The following is a 19,648-nucleotide window of genomic DNA, read 5'->3' on the forward strand; positions in this document are numbered from 1 at the left end:
ACATCTACAATCAACTGAGGAGATTGTGTTCAACAATGAGGGACAGCTCATCGAATCAACTGAAGGCCTTAAAAGGAGAAGTGATGGTGTCAGCAGTCAGAAGAGGGAATTTCCATCTCTACTTCAGCCAGTTTCTCCTGGGGAATCCATGGAAAACCTTCACTGGAGTTCCCAGCTCGCAGCCTGCCCTTCGGAAATCAGAATTTGGACTTCCCCATCCCTATGGTCATGAGAGACAACTCTTATAGATATCTGTTTCCTTAGACAACCCTGATTAATGTGAAAATTTTATACCAATTTTTCTCAGGATCCCATTTCAAAATACCAGAAAATATCCAAAACAATTCTAAAATGATAATACATCATGACCAAGAAAGTTTTATCCATGATGCAAGTTGGGATGAATAAATGGAAATTGAACTAATTTATCATTTAAGAGAATAAAGTAGAATATCAATAAGATCAACTCCATGTAGAAAAAGCATTTAAAATTCCAGTATCTTTTGATAATAACATTTCTCAGTAAACCAGGAATAGAAGGCAACTTCTGCAAGGTGATAAAGGGCACCTATGAAAAATCTGCAGATATCAGCATACTTTATGGTTAAAAACGAAATACTTTTAAGATCAAGAACAGAGAAAGGATTTGGATTCTTGCCACTATGCTTACACAATATGCTGTCAATCAAAGGAAATAACAGGCATACAGATTATGAAACAGAAGAGAGTGTCTCATTCTGCAGGTGACGTGATTATGCGCATAGCAAATCCTATGGTATAATGTTCCTAGACCAGTAGTGTGTATAGCAAGAATGTAGGGTTCAAGGACAATTTTCAAAAGCAAATTTTATTTCTACACACAATGTAAAATTAGGAAATGAAAATTAGAAATTCAATTTATAACAGCATTGTAATAACAAAATACCTAGTTATCAATTTAATGGAAGTGTGCAAGATCTCTACACTGAAATCTACAAGTACTGCTGATGGAAAGTAAAGAACCCTAAATAGGGCGGGGGGCTTGGCCCAGGGGTTAGGGAATCCATCTACCACATGGGAGGTCTGTGGTTCAAACCCCGGGCCTCCTTTTTTTTTTTTTTTTTTGTTAGAACAACTCAGCAAAACAAAATCCTGGTTTATTGTTGGACAACATTGTTTCACACATACATCAAACAGGCCAAAAAGAAAAAAAAATAAACAGCAACTTCATAGACAAAAAAAAAAAAAAGGAAAAAGAAACCTTTATCTTTGGCCTTTTTTAACCATCTCATACAAACCAACTACTTATAGTACAGCTAAGTACATACACAAAAAAAGTTACTGGAATGCTCGGAATAAGATTGTATTTTTTTGTTGTTGTTTTTGCTTTTTTTTATAAGGTTTTTTTTTTCTCCTTTGAGATTATAATGAACATGGTCACAGCACAAGTCAGAAGTAGGACAGTGGACGCTCCGGGAGGCTGGTTTGGTCATCCGAGATCATTAAAAATGGCTGACCCCTAACAATATGTACAAAAATATAAAATGTAAGTAAAAAATACAAACAAATTTTCCTTTTTAAAGTACTTTTAAGAAAAAAAGCAGGGCCTTGGAAGTTTTGGTTCTTTTCCCCTCCCCTGTTGCAAATTCACGCTGTGGTTTTGGTGGGGCGGTGGCGAGCGCGTGTCATCTGCGGGGGCACTGCCCGCGGTGGGGGGCGGGCGGGCCTCTCTACTGGAAGGTGACCACGTTTAGATTCTGAGACGGGAAGTGGAGGGTGAATAGGTCACGGCGGCCTTTTTTTTTTTTAAGTTTAACTTTTCCTCTTTTGCTGTCTAGTCATCCTCTTCGGTCTTCTGCTTCTTGGTGGCCACGTCATCATCCTCATCATCTTCAGCTGCCCGTTTGCCCGTAGCTGCCTCAGCCTCCTCATCTTCATCTGCGTCTTCTTCCTCACCAACTCCTTCCTCCTCCTCCTCCTCGTCTTCCCCCCCTTCTTCCTCTTCTTCGTCTACCTCGTTGTCAGCCTCCTGTTCCCCGTTTTCTTCGTTAGCGTTCCCATTAGCAGGTGCGTCTCTTCCGTTCTCCGCCTCCTCCACAACTTCCTTCTTCTCCTTTAAGTCCTTGGTGGTGATTTCGGAGCTGGTGTCCACGGCCGCGTCTGACATGGTGGGGCACGCCGGTGATCTGCTGCAAAGGAGCGAAAAAGGAAGCGAGAGTTCGGGGACTCTGGCGCTAAAGCCGCAGGTGTCCGCGGCGGCGCCCGGCGGAGGTAGCTGCGGCGAGCGGGGAGCCGGCCCGGGAACAATGCAAAGATGGCTTTTCTGAGCAGCCAGACCCCGGGCCTCCTTGACCCGTGTGGAGCTGGCCATGCACAGCGCTGATGTGTGCAAGGAGTGCCCTGCCACACAGGGGGTCCCCCACGTAGGGGGGAGCCCCACGTGCAAGGAGTGCGCCCCATAAGGAGAGCTGCCCAGCGCGAAAGAAATTGCAGCCTGCCCAGGAATATCACCGCACACATGGAGGGTTGACACAAGATGACGCAACAGAAAGAAACATAGATTCCCGTGCTGCTGACAACAACAGAAATGGACAAAGAAGACGCAGCAAATAGACACAGAGAACAGACAACTGGGGAGGGGAGGGGAAATAAAGAAAGAAAGAAATCTAAAAAAATCCTAAATAAATGTGGAGAAATACTGTAAGGGTAAGGCCACATTGGGAAAATAGGAATAGAACTAAATTGGGAGGTGGGATTTGCAAGGGCCTTCAAATAGATAAATGACTTAAAACGGTCCTTAAACAGAGTGCCAGTAAATAGGACAGTCTGTAAAGAGAGTGACAATGAATAATATGGGACTGCTTACAAGAAGAAGCCTCTCAAAAAGAAAGAAAACATAGATCGTTATCTTCAGCTAACCGCAGTGTTCCGCTTCTGTGCCTGCTTGCTTGCTATAAAACCACCCCTGCCCTGAGACTCCAGGCTGCCCTCTCCTCTGCAGAGGAATGAGACAGTCGCCTCACTGGCTAATAAAGCTCTCAGTTGGAACTATATTCAAAGTCTGAGTCTGGTCAATATCACTGGTCTATAACAATACCATGTCAAGGATTGGAATATTCATTATTAAGGGACCAGTTCTCCCCAGATTGGCTTATCGTTTAAATACAATTCCAATCAAAATCATGGCAGGCTTTTAAACATAAGCTGACAAGCTGACAGAAAATATTTAATTAGCCAAAATGTTTCTTGAAATACCTATGTCGAATTTTAAAAAAGTGAAATAACAGGAAAAAGCAGTTGAGCAAGTTACAGAAGCATTACCCCTAAAACGTTCTGTACAGGCATTTTTATCTCATTGGATTCAAATTACTAACTCAGTTGTTCCTCTAATGTTCAGAAAAATGCTTAGATGAAATAGATTAGTTAAATGCCTTGTAGGTAGAGCGGCAGAAACATTCAGCCTGGCTGTGTTGCAAGCGACTAGATGAGCACAGTCTCTAGTCTACAAGCTCTTGGGCACACCAAAAAGACGGTTTACCGGCACTGAGCCAAATGTCTCAGCCCCCCTCACCCTCCTCCCGTGAGCCCTCCACCTGTCAGCTATGTCCGTAAGCCAAACCGCTTTATAAACGCTGCGACTTCCTCTATAAAGCAGACATGCGTCATGAACCCGTCTCCAGAGTGAGTCTGTCTCCTCCTTACCCCAACGAGCCCCTCGTTCAACAAGTGGCGCCCCGAGAGGGACTCGTTGCAGCCGCCTCTCCTGCCGTCTACTCGGGTAAGTGATCCTCGCCATGGGTAACCTCCCCTCCTCCGCTCCGACTCCGCAGGCGGGAGCCCTTCCCACTCTCTTGGCAAGCAGGCATATTAAAGTATCAGAAAAAGAACTTACCCAGTGCTGGGATATGATAGCCTGCTTTAATCCCTGGCTCTCTACCGCGTCTCTGGGACCCTCAGACCTGGGCTAAACTGTTAAAGCGCGCGCTCTGCAGAGGTTCAGGAGAACAGCACGCTCCCTCTCGGCCTCATCCCTGCGCCCCTAGCTATTCATGCTTGCCTCACGGGGGCTCCGGTAGAGGAACCAGCCCCTACCCCTGATATAATGTCGGCAGACTGCTCCCCGGCAGCGCCGCCGCCCCCGCTCCGCCACCGGACCCCCGCCCCGCGGCGCCCCCCTCCCCTCCCCAGAGTTGCGGGCAGGCGGCCAGCGGTGGGGCCCAATGGGGACAAAAGCACCGGGGAGGGGGGGGTGCCTATAAACGGCAGCAACTCTGAACGCGCGCCAGGCCCTTCCCGTAAATCACCCCAGCCCCAGGAAAGTCCCGCGGGCGCTAGCGCGGCTGCGCACGCGAACGGGTCAGCCCACACCTCAGTTCCACACAGCACCCCAGCCTCAGCCGGCGCCCAGCAGCCGACTTAAAACTAATGCAAACCAGAGGAATCCAGCTGTTTAATTAAAACAATCCATCGCAAAAGCCCGCAACGAGTGTTAACGCAATGTAATTTCTGCCCAGTACTCTAAATGTGAAAGTAAAATAATCCTTGTCCAACAACAACTAAACCTTAGGCACACAGAGCCCACTGCCAACCCCCATAATACCCCTGTATTTGTTATGCAAAAATCAACAACAGGCAAATAGCGCTTTCGTCATACCTTGTGAGCCGTCAACTCTCATATGGAACAAATGAGCTCACCACAACCGAGTCTCCCTATCCCTCAGCTAAACAGGAAAAGAGTTATATTTTTATAATAAACATAAAAGATTGTTTCTTTGCCGTCCCATTGCATAAACATAACCGCCCATATTTCGCCTTCACAGTTCTGGCAATTAAGCATGCTCTGCCAGCTGAGCGGAACCAATGGAAAGTCCTCCCCCAAGGCATGAAAAACAGTCCCACTAATGTCAGAATTTCATAGGCAATGCCACATTAGCATTGCAAACTTACTGCCAAATCATCCACTACATGGACGACATTCTCATAGCACACCCTGATCAGGATCACCTAACAAACTGTTTTAAAGTGTTACTCCATAATCTAGAACAATTAAAACTACAAATCACCCCCCAAAAAGTGCAAACTAAATCACCCTTCAGCTTTCTAGAATATCGAATCAATACAGGCATCAAGCCCTTACCACCATCTCTAACAATTCCACAAAACTGCACATTGTATGAACTGCAGAAAGTCTGTAGAAACGTAAACTGAATCAAACCACATCTATCCCTCTCATCACATAAATTAGCCCCCCTCTTTTCCCTTTTAGAGGGAAACCCCAATCCCACGAGTCATCGTGTCCTCACTTCTAAAGCTGTAAACGTCATAAAATATATCAATTCCCAAATGCAAAACACAGAACTAACCAAATTTAATCCTCATAAACCTCTCCTTGCTATAGTATTAGCAACCCCAAAAACACCCCCTGGAGTTCTGTGTGAAAACCAACCCCTGTATTAGGTTCACCTTTCCTTCAACAGTCTGAGCAAAATCACACCCCAGGAATGGCCATCTTCCTGCTGGAAAGAAAGCCACGTCACACAGCAAAAGTCATTTATGGCCAAGAGCCTGACAAACTAATCCTGCCCCTTTCTAGAAAGCATGTTACCCACCTCCTCCAAACCAACCTTGAAATGCAAACGCTTGTAGCAGGATTTCCTAGGCAAATAAATAATCATCTGCCCACTCACAAACTTCTCTCCACCCTCAAACAATTCCCGTGCAGAACAAAACCACCAAAGAAAATAAAAACTGGGTTCAACTTCTACCCATCTCTCTTGGGGACTTCGTAAAAAATAAAAATAGCCAAAAAAGCTCTAATGAACAAAATGGCTCTTTCATCGGTCTCACCAGCCATTTTCCTGTCACCAATATGAACTGAACCGACTGCCGTTCCAGCATGTCAAGGCCACTCAACCCACCTTGGGTACATTGCCCGTGCCAGTTCCTCATAAGTCCTTCCACCAGAGTATCTAAACTTCCCCCTGGGCCAATTGCATCCCCACGAAACCTCCATATGGCAAGATTACACCAACTCTTTGGGCCACAGGCCCAGACATAAAAAAAAAAAAACATGCTACCCTAGGCGAGTCACGACCCTTGACTAGTACTAAGAATGATTTTTGAACGATGAACACTTTGTGGCAAAACGCCTGCATGGACTTGCGTCCTTCATCGCTATGAACTCTGACTTAAACAACAGAACATAGGAAACATTGAATAAAACATTGAATGGGATTTGAGAAGAAAATCTTAACTAGCCATAAGCACTCGCATTATACTATGCTAGTTTGCTTCACCCTAACTTTTCTGTTTATTGTTAACACCAATAAATCCTTTCAGTGCTATAATTCCTCCAGCAGCTGTGATATCACCAACTGCTGGGACAGCTCAGCTTTCCCCTATGCCATCCCCGTGCACATCCCCACGTTACTGTGGGTGCCTATAAACGCCACTGACTGGGAAGGTCCCTTTAAGATCATAACTCATAAACAAATCCGCTCCAAAAGAGCCGTTGGCCTTGTCGTCGCTGTAATTATGGCCATTGTGACCAGCCTAGCCAGCACAGGCACAGGCGTGGAGCCTTCCTCCAAGCCACTCCCCCTGCAGCCACTCTAAACCAGCTGGCTGAAAACAGCCGCCACATTTGACACGCAGTCTCTCATCACCAGTCATATCCACGCGCCTTACTCAACCTCCACCAACAAATAGATCTCTTAGGGAAAAAAAACATATTTACTTTGGCAACTTACTCATACCCATTGTGACCAGCGATTCCCCTCCATATGCGTTACCCCAGTTCCTGTAACTAACGCTTCCCTAGCTCGGCAGCAACTCAGAACCCATGTACTTGGTCCTTGAAACCAACAGTTCCTCAACCTTACCCAACTATTAACATCCCAAATCTTATCGATTAACAACCCCCGAGCCTCTGGAGTAAACACCTCTTTGCTAGCTGCAATGCTGGAATGTGTACAGTCCCTCCTATCACCTCCCAACCTTCTGCTATGGCTTATACTAGAAATCTTAATTGTTGTCACGTGTATTATCTATCGATATATCAACAAAAGCCTTCAAACTTTATCCCAAAAACTGAAAAACTAAAATTAGTACAATTGGCTCTAATTAATAACAGAGGGAGAGATGTAGGTAGAGCGGCAGAAACATTCAGCCTGGCTGTGTTGCGAGCGACTAGATGAGCACACTCTCTAGTCCTCACGCTTTTGGGCACACCCAAAAGAAGGCACACCGGCACTGAGCCAAATGTCTCCAGCCTGCCTCACCCTCCTCCCATGAGCCCTCCACCTGTCAGCTATGCCCGTAAGCCAAACTACTATATAAACACTGCAACTTCCTCAATAAAGCAGACGGGCATCATGAACCCAGAGTGAGTCTATCTCCGCCGTCCTTACCCCAATAAGCTCTTTGTTCAACAAAGCCTTAAAATGTTTTTTAAAAGAATAAATGTGGAGGATCCACAGAGCAGATCTGAAAACTTACTGAACTCCAGTAGCAGCCTCAGGGCAGTGGTCATCAATGAACATAATCAAGAGCATAAATAGAAACACAGGTACACATGCTCATGGCAACTCCTCGTAATTCAGTGGCAAAAGGATAGTTTTTTCAACAAATGGTTGAAAGTTTCAAAAACAATTTTGTCACAAAGGAGCTGACGGGGGTGAGGCGGAGGGGACCTGGACAGCTAAGGCCCCCGAAGGAGAAACGACCCAGGACGCCGGGCTCCTGAGCTCAGGCTGGGGGAAGGTCCACCTTGGTGTGGGGATGGTGGGCAGGTGCCTGGTCCGGGGGTCTGGGGAGGTGGGAGGGTCAGTCCTCGGGTTCGTGGAGTGGGTGGGCAGAGCCTGGACGGGTTTTATCGCCCACCTCCCCACCGTCCACGAGGGTCCCCAGCCCCCAGGCCCGGTCCTGCCCTCTGCCCTCCAGGACCCGCATCTCCCGGGCCTCCAGCTGTGAGGCCGCTTCTCCTGAATCACTTCCGGTCCCCCACCCTGACTTCTCCTTTTATGCCTGGGTGTGTTTGTATTATACCATTCTTGCAAAACAGGAAGGTGCTCAACACTTAATACTTATAATCAAGTACAGGGTGACACCTGAGTAATTACCATCCAAGTGAAAATAGAGACCTCCACCCTGCCCTGGCCAGAAGCCCCCTCTGCCTCTCACTGAGAAGACCCTGTCCCTCCCTTCACTGTGTTCACGAGGCTGCCCCCTCCTCTCTGGCTCCTTCCCATCCACTGTTTTCCCCTCCACCCCGAGTCGTCCCTATTTCCTCCCTCTCTTCTCTTCTCAGGAGCCCTCCTTGTTCCTAGGCCAATGCCAGGGGGGCTCACCCTCCCTCTCCCCCAGATCCTAGAGTTGAGGAATCATGGGATGAATTCCTGGGAGGAAGCGCCCTCATCCCTGGAAGCAGCAGCAGGAACAAGCATCAGGGTCGTGGGCATCCAAGGACCTCTTCTAGGAGACGGGGTCTGGTGCTGGGGGGCCCCTAGCTTGTGGTCCACCTTGGACCTCGGAACCAGATAGAATGGTCTGGATATCATGCTTTATCCTGAGGTCAGAGTCCATGGTCACCCCAAGGAAGGAAACGTGTATATCAGCCCAGCATCCCATCCACATTACTGCATGACATGTAGTCCCATCAGCTCCTCTGGCTGTGAGAGTTTCTCAGACTGCCCTTGGTTTTGGTGACTTTGACAGGAGTCTTGGTCAGGATGTATAGACTGCCTCTCAATTTGCTTTTGGGTGAACTTTTTCTCTTGGTTAGACCAGGGCTGTGGGTTTTTAGGGAAAAGGCCATGAAGATGCCATATCTCAGCATCATAAGAAGAGGACATGGCGTGACCCTGACTCATCTCTGGTGATGTGAGGTGGGTTTTCTGGCTAAGGCAGCGTTTCCCAGGGTTCTCTAGCCTGAAGTTACTCTTCACATCGCCTTCCATTGTCCTCTTTGGAAGGATGTCTTAAGTCCACACTTAAGGGGTGGGGACATATGGTCAACTCCGTGAGGGTGGACATCTACCTAAATCATTGGGAATTCTTGTATTTGGAGGTTTTTCTATTCTTGCTGCATTTAATTATTTATCCACTTGTTTACAGGCTTGTGGATATTAATTTTAATCTTTTGGCTATAATCCAATTCTGTGCTATTTATTTTGTTGCTCAGAATGATCCAGTTTTGGGAAAAGGATCTGGCTTAGGCAGTTGGGCTCCTGTCTACCATATGGGATGTCGAAGATTCAATATCCAAGGCCACATTTTGAAGGTAAGATGGCCCACACTGGAGTGCCCCCGCTTAGGAGAATTGCCCCATGAAGGAGTGCTGGCCAATGTGGAGAGCTAGCACAGCAAGATGATGCAACAAGAGACACAGAGGAGAAATAATAAGAGACGAAGCAGAATAGGGAGCTGAGGTGGCGCAAGAGAATGATCACCTCTCTCCCACTCCAGAAGGTCCCAGGATGGGTTCCCAGGGCCACACAATGAGAATACAAGCAGACACAGAAGAACACACACTGAATGGACATAGAGAGCAGACAATGGGGTGGTGGTGGTTAGCAAAATAAATAAATAAGTCTTAAAAATAATTGTTCTAGTGTTGGTCATAGCGAGCCCTTCCAGGTGGCTCCTGAGTCCTTCTGACACGTCCCATGGTTTTATGTTTTGGGCAATACTCACTTGCTCACACTCCCATATTCTCCAGACTCATCCTATATTTTTCCTACCCCAGCCCTATTTTCAGCATTTTTGCAAGAACCTTTGATTCAGCTTTGAGATAATGGTATTAGAAACTGAGGTCTAGGCACTGGTTTGCTCATTGCTATTGGGGCTTCATTGCTTCTAGTCACTCAGTAGAGGGGAAATGTGTGTGTATACCAATGCATGTGTAACACATCTATAATACATATGTACACACATATCAATGTTTACACTAGACTACATTAAGTTAAACCTGAGTTGATTCCGTGTCTCCAGCTCTAATCCATATCATATACGTCATTCTGGCTTTCCCCCTTGCAGATCTGTAACCTCCCACTTCTCAGCTGGAAATATAGCTCTCACCACCCACCACATGTTTATTGTTCAGTCCTCATACACATGGGTAGTGACTTCAGAATTGTTAGCCCTTACCCCATGAGAGACAACTTTGCCAACTACAGCCAGTGCTTATGCATAATTCCTTTTGTCTTCATGCTTACAATTGCCAGCCTTATCCAAAGATTCTCAGGCAAGCAGTCCTTCCCCCCTCCTTCAGTGAGGTCATGTCATGCACCTGTAACACAGCTAGATCCTTCTGCCATAGGCTGCAGCCATCTGGGACTTCTTGCTTGATGGATGGCTTTTTATAGTTTGCACACTTAACATTTTTTCTTTGTGGTTTCTTTGTGGTTTATGGTTTTAGACACAGTCATGTATCCACCCAACAGTACCACACAGACTAGGGCCAGGGACCTGAAAATATCTTCTGCTTCACCTAAACAACCCGTCACCCCCCCAAGGTCATGGCAACCAGGGATCTGCTTTCAGTATATATATTCTTATCTTTCCATACTTTCATGTAGATGGAACCAGACAACATGTAGCCTTCCCAGAGTGGCTTCTTTCATTAGCAACATGCATTTAAGTTTCATCCATGATATTCCATGAATTTATAGCTCATTCCTTTTGATGACTGAGTAGTATTGTGTAGTGTGGATCAATGGATTACCACTTATTTTTTATTGAGGTTCCAGGCATTGAACTCAGAATCTCAGACGTGGGAAGCAGGTGCTCACACTGCTGAGCTATACTCGCTTCACAACCACTAGCTGTTTTAACCATTTACATAGAGAAGGTAAATATGGTTGCATCAAGTTTTGAGGAATTATTAAGATGCTATAAGCATTTCTGTGCAGGTTTTTATGTAAATATGTTCTTAAATTAGATAAGCAAATACCTGGGAATTGTATTGCTGGGTTGTAAGTTAAGTCCACGCTTAGCTTTTTAAGTCCTGCCAAATGCCTTCTGTGGTGGCTGCACCCTTTGGCCTTCCTACCAGCAGGGAGTGTGGGTTCCTGGGGCTCCCCCTTCTTGCCAGTGCAGGTGTCACCAATCGTGACAGACTGAAAAATGTCTCCCAACCCAACAATGACCTCTACATCCTAATCCCTGGAACCTGTGAATATTACCTTATATGGCAAAAGGGGCCTGTGCTTATGTAATTGATCTCGAGATGGGGGATTAGCCAGGATTACCCCCATGGGCCCTAGGTGTGATCACATGGATCTCATAACAGGGAAGTAGGGGTAGATTTTACTACACTCAGAGGAGAAGGTGATAAGATGGAGCAGAGATTTGATGTTGGCCTTAACATTAGAGCAATGCAGTCAGAAGCCAAGGAGAGCTGGCAGCCCTCAGAAACAGAAGAGGCAAGACACAGGTTCTCTCTGCTCGAGCCTCCAGAGGGAGCCAGGCCTGGCTGACACCTTGATTCCAACCAGGGTCATTGATTTTGGTTTCTGAGAACATAAATTTCTGTTGTTTAATGCCACCAAAAGTGAAAATTTGTTCCACTGGCAATAGGAAACTAACCCATCAGTTTATTTTATTTTATTTTATTTTAGCTATTCTAACACCTACATGCAGGGGCATCTCATGGTGGTTTCATCTGCACTTCCCTAATGACGATGCTGAGCATGTTTTAGGTGCTTTTTTTTTTTTATTGACTTTGTAATAATATTACATTAAAAATATATATGTGAGGTCCCATTCAACCCCACCCCCACACCCCCCTCTCCCCCCCCCCCCCCAACAACACTCATTCCCATCATCATGACACATCATTGGATTTGGTAAGTACATCTTTGGGCACCTCTGCACCTCATAGACAATGGTCCACATCATGGCCCATACTCTCCTCCATTCCATCCAGTGGGCCCTGTGAGGATTTACAATGTCCGGTGATTACCTCTGAAGCACCATCCAGGGCAGCTCCATGTCCCAAAGACGCCTCCACCTCTCATCTCTTCCTGCCTTTCCCCATACCCATCGTCCACCATGTCCACTTTTCCCAATCCAATGCCACCTCTTCTATGTGGACATTGGATTGGTTGTGTCCATTGCACCTCTATGTCAAGAGGAGGCTCAGATTCCACATGGATGCTGGATGCAATCCTCCCATTTTCAGTTGTAATCACTCTAGGCTCCATGGTGTGGTGGTTGTCCTTCTTCAACTCCATCTTAGCTGAGTGTGGTAAGTCCAATAAATCAGATTGTAGGTGCTGGAGTCTGTTGAGGCTCAGGACCTGGCTATCACATTGTCAGTCCAGAGATTCAAATCCCCTAAATATATCTTAAACCCCAACATTAACTGCACCTCCAGCACATTAGCATGAAAGTCTTATGAAGGGAGATCCCATCTGAGTCCAGATTCATCACACATAAACACCATTTCCAAAGAGGGGCCATCTGCCCTGGTAGTTAACCCCATCGGCCATGACCATAACTCCCATGGGTCTCTTTAGCCCTCAAAGGAACCAATATCTGGGGGTTGTATCTGCTTTATCTGTCTCTCTGACTCTGCTCAGTTGTGCATGAGGGCAATCCTTCTGCCAGCCTCCAGACTCTTTTTTAGAAACTCGTAGCCATATAAACTCATTTCTCCTTTCCATTTCCCCCTTACTTTAGGTCAAACAGCATTTTAAAGTCATGTTATTTTATGTAGACATGGATATTCTGCTGATCCGCATTGAACCTTCTGTATAAGGTCATTTTCCAGTTGCATCATCAGTTGGTAGTTGATAGTGGTCCCTCGTTGCCAGGGAGGCTCATCCCCGGGTGTCATGTCCCACACTGGGGGGAAGACATTGCATTTACATGCTGAGTTTGGCTTCGAGACTGGCCACATTTGAGTAACATGAAGGCTGACAGGAGGAAATTCCCAAGCACAATGTTGCTCTAGGCCTTGTTCTTATTTTAGGTTTATCAGCACACAAGCATAGTCATTAGCATCAGGGGCTCACTGTTGAACCCTCACTCCCTCCTGGTCCCCGCCGCTGTACCTGGGAGACTGTCGCTGCTCCCCTAGGGACCACGACAGAGCACCACTGGCCATGAACCCAGTACCCCCCTGCTGTGGTTTTTAATTGTTGCCACTATGAGTATATCCAAACATTACCATGCACCCTGGACATATGTTCTGTACAGCTCTGTTTTAGGTGCTTATTGGCCGCCTGTGTATCTTCTTTTGTGAAGTGTCTGTTCAGACAATAGCCATTAAAAAAAGGGGGGGTTCTTTTCTTATTGTTGTGTGTTAAGAGTTCTTTACGTATTCTGGGAAGAAATCCTTTATCAGAAATGTTATTCAAAATATTTTATCGCTCTGACTTCAGTCAATGGTAACATGTAAGCTCTCAGATGAAAAATAGAATGTTGGAAACTTTGTATCCATCATCTTCAGCTTGACAGCTTTCCCAAACTTATTCATTTACTGGTGGGATCTGGGTTAATTCTAACATATATCTCCTTTTGGAAATATGTAAAGAAATGTTTCCATACTGGAAGATCTACATAACTCAGTCGGCCAATGTGTTATATTTAAATATTCATGCATTAGTACAAGATCCATTCAATGTGCAAGCAGAGACCTGAGGATTTCAACGTCATAAGATGAAATAGTCAAGATTTCAGACTACAACTCACTTTTAGAAACTCCACTTGTTTGCTTTTAGTATAGTATCAGAGATGAATGTCACCACTCACCTGAAAAGGCTATTACAAATATTCCTCTCATTTCCAACTACATTTATATGGGAGCCTGAATTTTGGTTCAAACCTGAATAACTGATTTAATATGATAAGCAAGTCCAGTGGTGCTCTACTGAGTCAGCTAGGAAAGATGTGCATAAATGTAAATTGATCAACTCTTCTTATTACATTGTTTCCTTTTGGAATTACTTATCAACCTGTAATGAGTTTTGGTATAAGTATTAATCTATGTGGATCTGTCTTTTAAATTCCTTTTAATTTCTAGTATGGTTGGTACCAGTAGTGGTCACCAGAATCTCCTCGGGATCCTCACTAATGTGTAAACTGTGAAGAGTCAGCACCAGGCCTCACTGACACGGGGTGACAGAGGGATCCTGCAGGGGAGGGGTCGGGCCAGTCCAGGACCCGGTTTGGGCTCTCAGGGTCCCCCCCCCCCCCCCGAGGCTGGCGTGGGGGGCGGGGAGGCAGAGCTAGGGAATCCCCGGTCCCCAAAGTTTCACTTCTCCCCCCCCCCCCACCCCGAGTCAGGTCCTTCTGCCCCGACCCTCGTGACGCGGGCCCAGGCTGCCTCCCATTGCGTGCCCGGTTCTGGAGAAGCCAATCGCCGGCCCCGCGGCCCATCCAGAGCCCGCCCCGACCCGCCCGGACTCAGGTTCCGCCAGACCCGGGGATGCGGCCATGGCGCCGGGACCCTCCTCCTGCTGCTCTCCGGGGCCCTGGCCCTGACCCCGACCCGGGCGGGTGAGTGCGGGGTCGCGGGGCTGCCCCAGAGGGGGCGAGGGGACCTGCGAGGGGACAAGATCTGGGAAGAAGCGTCCCCGCATGCTGACCCCTCACGCCGACCCTCCCCCCCTTTCCTGTCCCCCCCCCAGGCCCCCACTCCCTCAGGTATTTCAGCACCATCGTGTCCCGGCCCGAGCGCGGGGACACCCACTACCTCGCCGTGGGCTACGTGGACGACACGCAGGGCGTGCGGTTCGACAGCGACGCGGTTAATCCGACTTTGGAGCCGCGGGCGCCGTGGGTGGAGCAGGAGGGGCCCGAGTACTGGGGGGAGCAGACGCGGAGGGCCAAGGGCCACGCGCAGACCTCCAGGGTGTACCTGCGGACCCTGCGCGGCTACTACAACCACAGCGAGGCCGGTGAGCCACGGGGCGCGGGGTCCACGCACGACCGGGATCCCTAGGAAGGGCCGGGGTCATCCCGAGTTTCCAGCCCCCACTGCACCCCGAGGCTGCAGGACCTGGGTACGCCCCACCCCCACCCGGGAGCACTCGAGGGACTTTTTCTCAGTTTCGTTTTCTGTTTTCTGTCTATCGGCCCTGACTAATCAGCAATGGGGCGGGGCGGGCAGGTGGGCGAATAGGTGGCGGGGGCTGACCGCGGGGTCGGGGCCAGTGTCTCACACCCTCCAGATGATGTATGGCTGCGACGTGGGCCCCGACGGGCGCCTCCTCCGCGGGTACATTCAGTTCGCCTACGACGGCGCCGACTACATCGCCCTCAACGAGGACCTGCGCTCCTGGACGGCGGCGGACACGGCGGCGCAGATCACCCGGCGCAAGTGGGAGGAGGACGGTGAAGCCGAGTACGAGAAAGCCTACCTGGAGGGCAAGTGTGTGAAGTGGCTGCAAAGATACCTGGAGAGCGGGAAGGAGACACTGCTGCGCACAGGTACAGGGGCCTGGGGCCCTCCCCGATCTCCTCCGGCTGGGCTGTGCCCCCACCTGCGTCCGCGGGGAGGGGGAAATCCGGTAGATGCAGGAACACTCTCTGCCTGGGGTCCAGGGGAGGGGTCGGCCCAGGTGTCCAGACCCTGAACCCTGAGTGACTCGCGGAGGCCCCACCCTCTGTCAGGACAGTGAAGGGTCCAGCCTCCCCCGGGATGGAGGAGACCATCCCTGAAGCACCTGGGCAGCAGGTCAGCCTTGGGGACCACCGGGACGTTCTCAGGCCTTGTTCCTGCAGCTTTTCTGAGCATTTCTGGGGCTTCCACTGCCCCCCACCAAGACTTTCCTGTCCATTCCTGGTGGTCACATGAGCGCTACTAGAATGCCCAGGAGGGCGATGGAATTGGACCAGTGGTTAGGGCCTCCGTCTACCACATGGGAGGTCCGCGGTTCAAACCCCAGGCCTCCTTGACCTGTGTGGAGCTTGCCCATGCGCGGTGCTGATGCACGCAAGGAGGGCCCTGCCACGCATATGGCAGCCCCATGCGCAAGGAGTGCGCCCCATAAGGAGAGCCACCCAGCCCGAAAGAAAGTGCAGCCTGCCCAGGAATGGTGCCACACACACAGAGAGCTGACACAAGATGACGCAACAAAAAGAAACACAGATTCCCATGCCGCTGACAACAGAAGCGGACAAAGAAACAAGAGGCAGCAAATAGACACAGGGAACAGACAAATGGGGCGTGGATGGGGGTGGGGTGGGGAGAGAAATAAATAAATAAATAAACCTTTAAAAAAAAATAGAATGGCCAGGAGAGAAATGGAAATTTCCTGAAGTTTCTGACCTTCCCGCAGACCCCCCAAGGACACACATAGCCCGCCACCCCCTCTCTGACCGTCTCGTCACCCTGAGGTGCTGGGCCCTGGGCTTCTACCCTGCGGAGATCACGTTGACCTGGCAGCTGGACAGGGAGGACCAGACCCAGGACATGGAGTTTGTGGAGACCAGGCCTGCGGGGGACGGAACCTTCCAGAAGTGGGCAGCTGTGGTGGTGCCTTCTGGGGAGGAAGAGAGATACACGTGTCACGTGCAGCACGAGGGGTTGCCCGAGCCCCTCACCCTGAGATGGGGTAAGTGGGACGAGGTGGGGGCCTCTTCTAGGGAAGCAGGAGCCCTTCTAAGCTCCTCCAGAGGGTCAGGGCTGACCTGGGGTCAGGGTCCTGACCTTCACCCCTTCTCAGAGCCACCTTCCCAGACCCCCACCCTCATCGTGGGAATCGTGGCTGCCCTGGTCATCCTTGGAGTGTCCGTGGTGGCTGGAGTTCTGATCTGGAGGAGGAAGAGCTCAGGTAGGGGAGGGGTGGGTCTGAGGTTTCTTATCCAGGGGGTTTCCAGCCTGGGTAGCCGTGTGCCCTGCCCCTTCCTGGTACTGTGAAACCCCTCCTCACACACGTGCCCATCCAGTCTGGGCCTGTTACTACACTTACTTTATAAACCTGTGAGAGAAGTAGGACAATGTCCCCAGTGATAACGTGGAGACCCCTGTTCCCAGCAGTCAGAGGGAAGGGGCTGCTGAGGACAGACCTCCATGAGGGCAGAGGGTCCAGCCCACACATCCCCCACCTCATGTTTCCTGATCCTGTCTCAGGCCTGCAGTCATGGTTCTGGAAACTTCCCTGAATCCTGGACTAGTTCTCAGGACCTCATGTCCTGCTCTCACTAGTTGTTTTCCCACAGGTGGAAAAGGAGGGAGCTACGCTCACGCTGCTTGTAAGTGGGGGACGGAGGAGGAGGTGGTGTGGAGGGTCAAGGCTGACCTGAGGCTTTGGGGAGTGTAGACAGAGCCCATGGGCAGCTCACCCCGTCACTCCTTGACTCACGTCTCCCTTGGCTCTGACCAGACCCTGTGTTTGTTCCTCTCCAGCCAGCGACAGTGCCCAGGGCTGTGATGTGTCTCTGGAGGCTTCTAGAGGTGAGACCCTGGGAGGCCTGAAAGGGGAGAGGGGTTGTGCCAAGAGGACATGCCTGGGTCCTGGGGATTCCTTGGACAAGGACATGAGGACTGTGGAGGGCTGGTCATGACATCAGCACTTACAGAGATGACCTGGATATACTCTTGATTGTTTTCTTCTGTAGCATGACAAAGCTGCCTCGTGGGGGACGAAGAGTTTCAAGAGCTGTTCATGCCCCTCATGTGACTTCAAGACCCCCTTCCTTTGGGATGTGAAGACTTTCCTTCCTCAGCTGGCATCTATGTGTCTGCATTCCTGTTGTATCCTGGAGGATGGGGAGGTAGCTCGTCCCCTTCCCCCACGTCCCCCACACTGACCTGTGTTCTCTGCCCTGACTAACCATCCTACGGTCACCCCTCGAGCTGAAGTGTGGCCCAGCGGGGGAGCGGCCGCGGCAGGCCAAGCCGCTGCCCCCATAATAGGGTGGCTGGTCGGACTCACCGCCACCCCTGAAGGAAGCTTGGCATGGGCGCAGAGTGCCCTCGGGTCTCCCCTTCTCGGCAGCCATGCTTCCGCAGCCGCCCCTCCTCCTGGATGACGCCACATGATGCCTTGTGGGGCGGCACCCTTCTTCTTCTTTCTCCCTGCGCAGGCGCAGGGTGGAAAAATCCAGTCTGCCCTTTTCCCTCCCCCCGACAGCAGCAACAGCCAGGTGTGGGCGGAAAAATTCAGTCTGCCCTTTTCCCTCCCCCCGACAGCAGCAACAGCCAGGCGTGGGCGGGAAACTCAAGTCTGCCTTCCACCCCAGCAACAGCAGCCACCAATCCCTAAACCCTGCCCCTTCCCCCAGCAACAGCAACAGCCAATCCCTAATCACCACCCCTCCCCCGTCCAGTACCGCCCACTGACCTTTCGCCGGCAACCAATCAGAGCAGGGCATGGCTTCGACCAATCAGCCTTCCCCAGCCCCTATAAAACTGTTGCCTCTCCCTCAATAAAGTGGACTTGCGTGTTTACCTTGTCTCCGCGGTAGTTCTTCTGCCGTGCGCCCTCCAGTCCTGAGAGCCCCCGACAAGGGCCTGGCCTCCCTTGTCCCCAGTTCGTCGCCTGCTTCTCCGGGCGACCCCTTCGTCGCCGGCTTCTCCGGGCGACCCCGTCAGCCGAACCGCGCAACCCCTGTGAGACCGATCCCTCGTCTGCTGCCGGACCGACCCCTCGTCCAGACGACCCCTCGTCCGCAGCCAGACCCCACCTCTACCGACCGAGCAAGCTGCCGCACCATCCTGTTCAGGAGAGCTAGGTGTGGAGCATCTTACTTCTTGGTACACTGAGCTGCCCTTTCATGCTTCCCTTGAAAATGTGAACCTGGTATGATTTTGCTTTTACAAATCCTTGCTATTAGGTGGAATTGAGGAATCAATTAAAGAAGATTCTGAAACTAGAGAAAGAAATTAAATTGACCTAAGAACCTTCCAGAACTGCGTGTCTACTGTGCTGAGTGTTCCTGAGAAGCCGAGGGTGGACAGGCCTGTGTCCAGATGGTGCTCTGTTCACTTGGGCTTTGACTCGTCCACACCTTGACTGGGCCATGCTCACTGCTCCTGTGTCCTTGTCCCTGCAGTAGGATTTTGTCCCTCCAGGACCTGAGGTCACAGGGTCTCAGATGTCACCGGGCCTTGTCCCATCTGTAGAACCTTGGGCAGCAAGGGCCTGTGTGGCTGATCATCCCAGCTCAACCTGGCCCACCCTCAGCGCCCCTCATTTCTTGTTCGCTTTATGATTCTGTGATGATGGAGGAATTTGGCTTTTTTTGCTCTTCTCCACGATGTCTGTTCTCCTCCTGCTCTGTGTCCCCATCTCTAACTCCAGCAGGCATCGTGTTGACCATCCCTGACCCACGAGGTCCAGGGCAGCTCCTGCCCAGGAGCATCTCTGATATCAAGAGACTGATTTCCAGACCTACCAGCTCCTGCCTCATGCTGGGCTGTTACCTGGTTGTTCTTTCCACGCTTTCCCTCACCTTTCTAAGGAATCAGTTCAGGAATTAGCACTGAGGAGCAACAACAGTTTTGACTTTAACTCCTGGTGGTTTGGTCCTTCTCTGCCACCTGCCCTCCTCTCTGCCCTTTCCCAGCTCCATTGACCCCAATGGTGGCTGCAGTCCTAGACCATGGATTTGTAGAGCAGATCCTAGTGTAGACCCACAGGTGGGCAGTGGAGTCTTAGCCTGGATTGCTCTTGTCTTGGAGGGAGCTGAAATTGTGCTGTAGTCACGGGGGTGGAGG

The 19,648-nt window shown here is 49.9% G+C and overlaps 2 protein-coding genes across 4 annotated transcripts; one reads left to right on the top strand and one right to left on the bottom strand.

Annotated features, from left to right (window-relative positions):
- Positions 1-1,115: 1,115 nt before the first annotated feature.
- On the bottom strand, positions 1,116-4,089 carry LOC101433865 (prothymosin alpha-like). Of its 2 annotated transcripts, none has more exons than XM_004476037.5 (2): positions 3,872-4,089; positions 1,116-2,168 (listed from the first exon to the last, which is right to left on the bottom strand). In XM_004476037.5, the coding sequence occupies exon 2, from the start codon at positions 2,144-2,146 to the stop codon at positions 1,814-1,816; it is 333 nt and encodes a 110-aa protein (XP_004476094.1). In that variant the 5' UTR covers positions 2,147-2,168; positions 3,872-4,089; the 3' UTR covers positions 1,116-1,813. The 2 variants fall into 2 exon arrangements, with proteins under 2 accessions (XP_004476094.1, XP_071067130.1); XM_071211029.1 differs by lacking the exon at positions 3,872-4,089 and adding an exon at positions 3,682-3,699.
- On the top strand, positions 3,572-18,379 carry LOC101435448 (patr class I histocompatibility antigen, A-126 alpha chain-like). Of its 2 annotated transcripts, XM_071211024.1 has the most exons (11): positions 3,572-3,757; positions 8,783-8,864; positions 9,161-9,259; positions 14,269-14,481; positions 14,613-14,882; positions 15,139-15,414; positions 16,266-16,541; positions 16,653-16,760; positions 17,149-17,181; positions 17,336-17,383; positions 17,548-18,379. In XM_071211024.1, the coding sequence occupies exons 3-11, from the start codon at positions 9,223-9,225 to the stop codon at positions 17,550-17,552; spliced, it is 1,266 nt and encodes a 421-aa protein (XP_071067125.1). In that variant the 5' UTR covers positions 3,572-3,757; positions 8,783-8,864; positions 9,161-9,222; the 3' UTR covers positions 17,553-18,379. The 2 variants fall into 2 exon arrangements, with proteins under 2 accessions (XP_071067125.1, XP_012374072.1); XM_012518618.4 differs by lacking the exon at positions 8,783-8,864 and having other exon boundaries at positions 3,573-3,757.
- Positions 18,380-19,648: the final 1,269 nt, after the last annotated feature.

Source organism: Dasypus novemcinctus, chromosome 22 (genome assembly GCF_030445035.2).
Source record: "Dasypus novemcinctus isolate mDasNov1 chromosome 22, mDasNov1.1.hap2, whole genome shotgun sequence".
Lineage (NCBI taxonomy): Eukaryota > Metazoa > Chordata > Mammalia > Cingulata > Dasypodidae > Dasypus > Dasypus novemcinctus.

Excerpts from the sequence above, each read along its gene's own strand:
- LOC101435448 (XM_071211024.1), top strand. The coding sequence starts at position 9,223 with ATGTCGAAGATTCAATATCCAAGGCCACATTTTGAAG. Across the intron at positions 14,883-15,138 it reads CTACAACCACAGCGAGGCCG|TGTCTCACACCCTCCAGATG; the intron begins GTGAGCCACGGG and ends GGTCGGGGCCAG. Across the intron at positions 16,761-17,148 it reads CTGGAGGAGGAAGAGCTCAG|GTGGAAAAGGAGGGAGCTAC; the intron begins GTAGGGGAGGGG and ends GTTTTCCCACAG.
- LOC101433865 (XM_004476037.5), bottom strand. The coding sequence starts at position 2,146 with ATGTCAGACGCGGCCGTGGACACCAGCTCCGAAATCACCACCAAGGAC.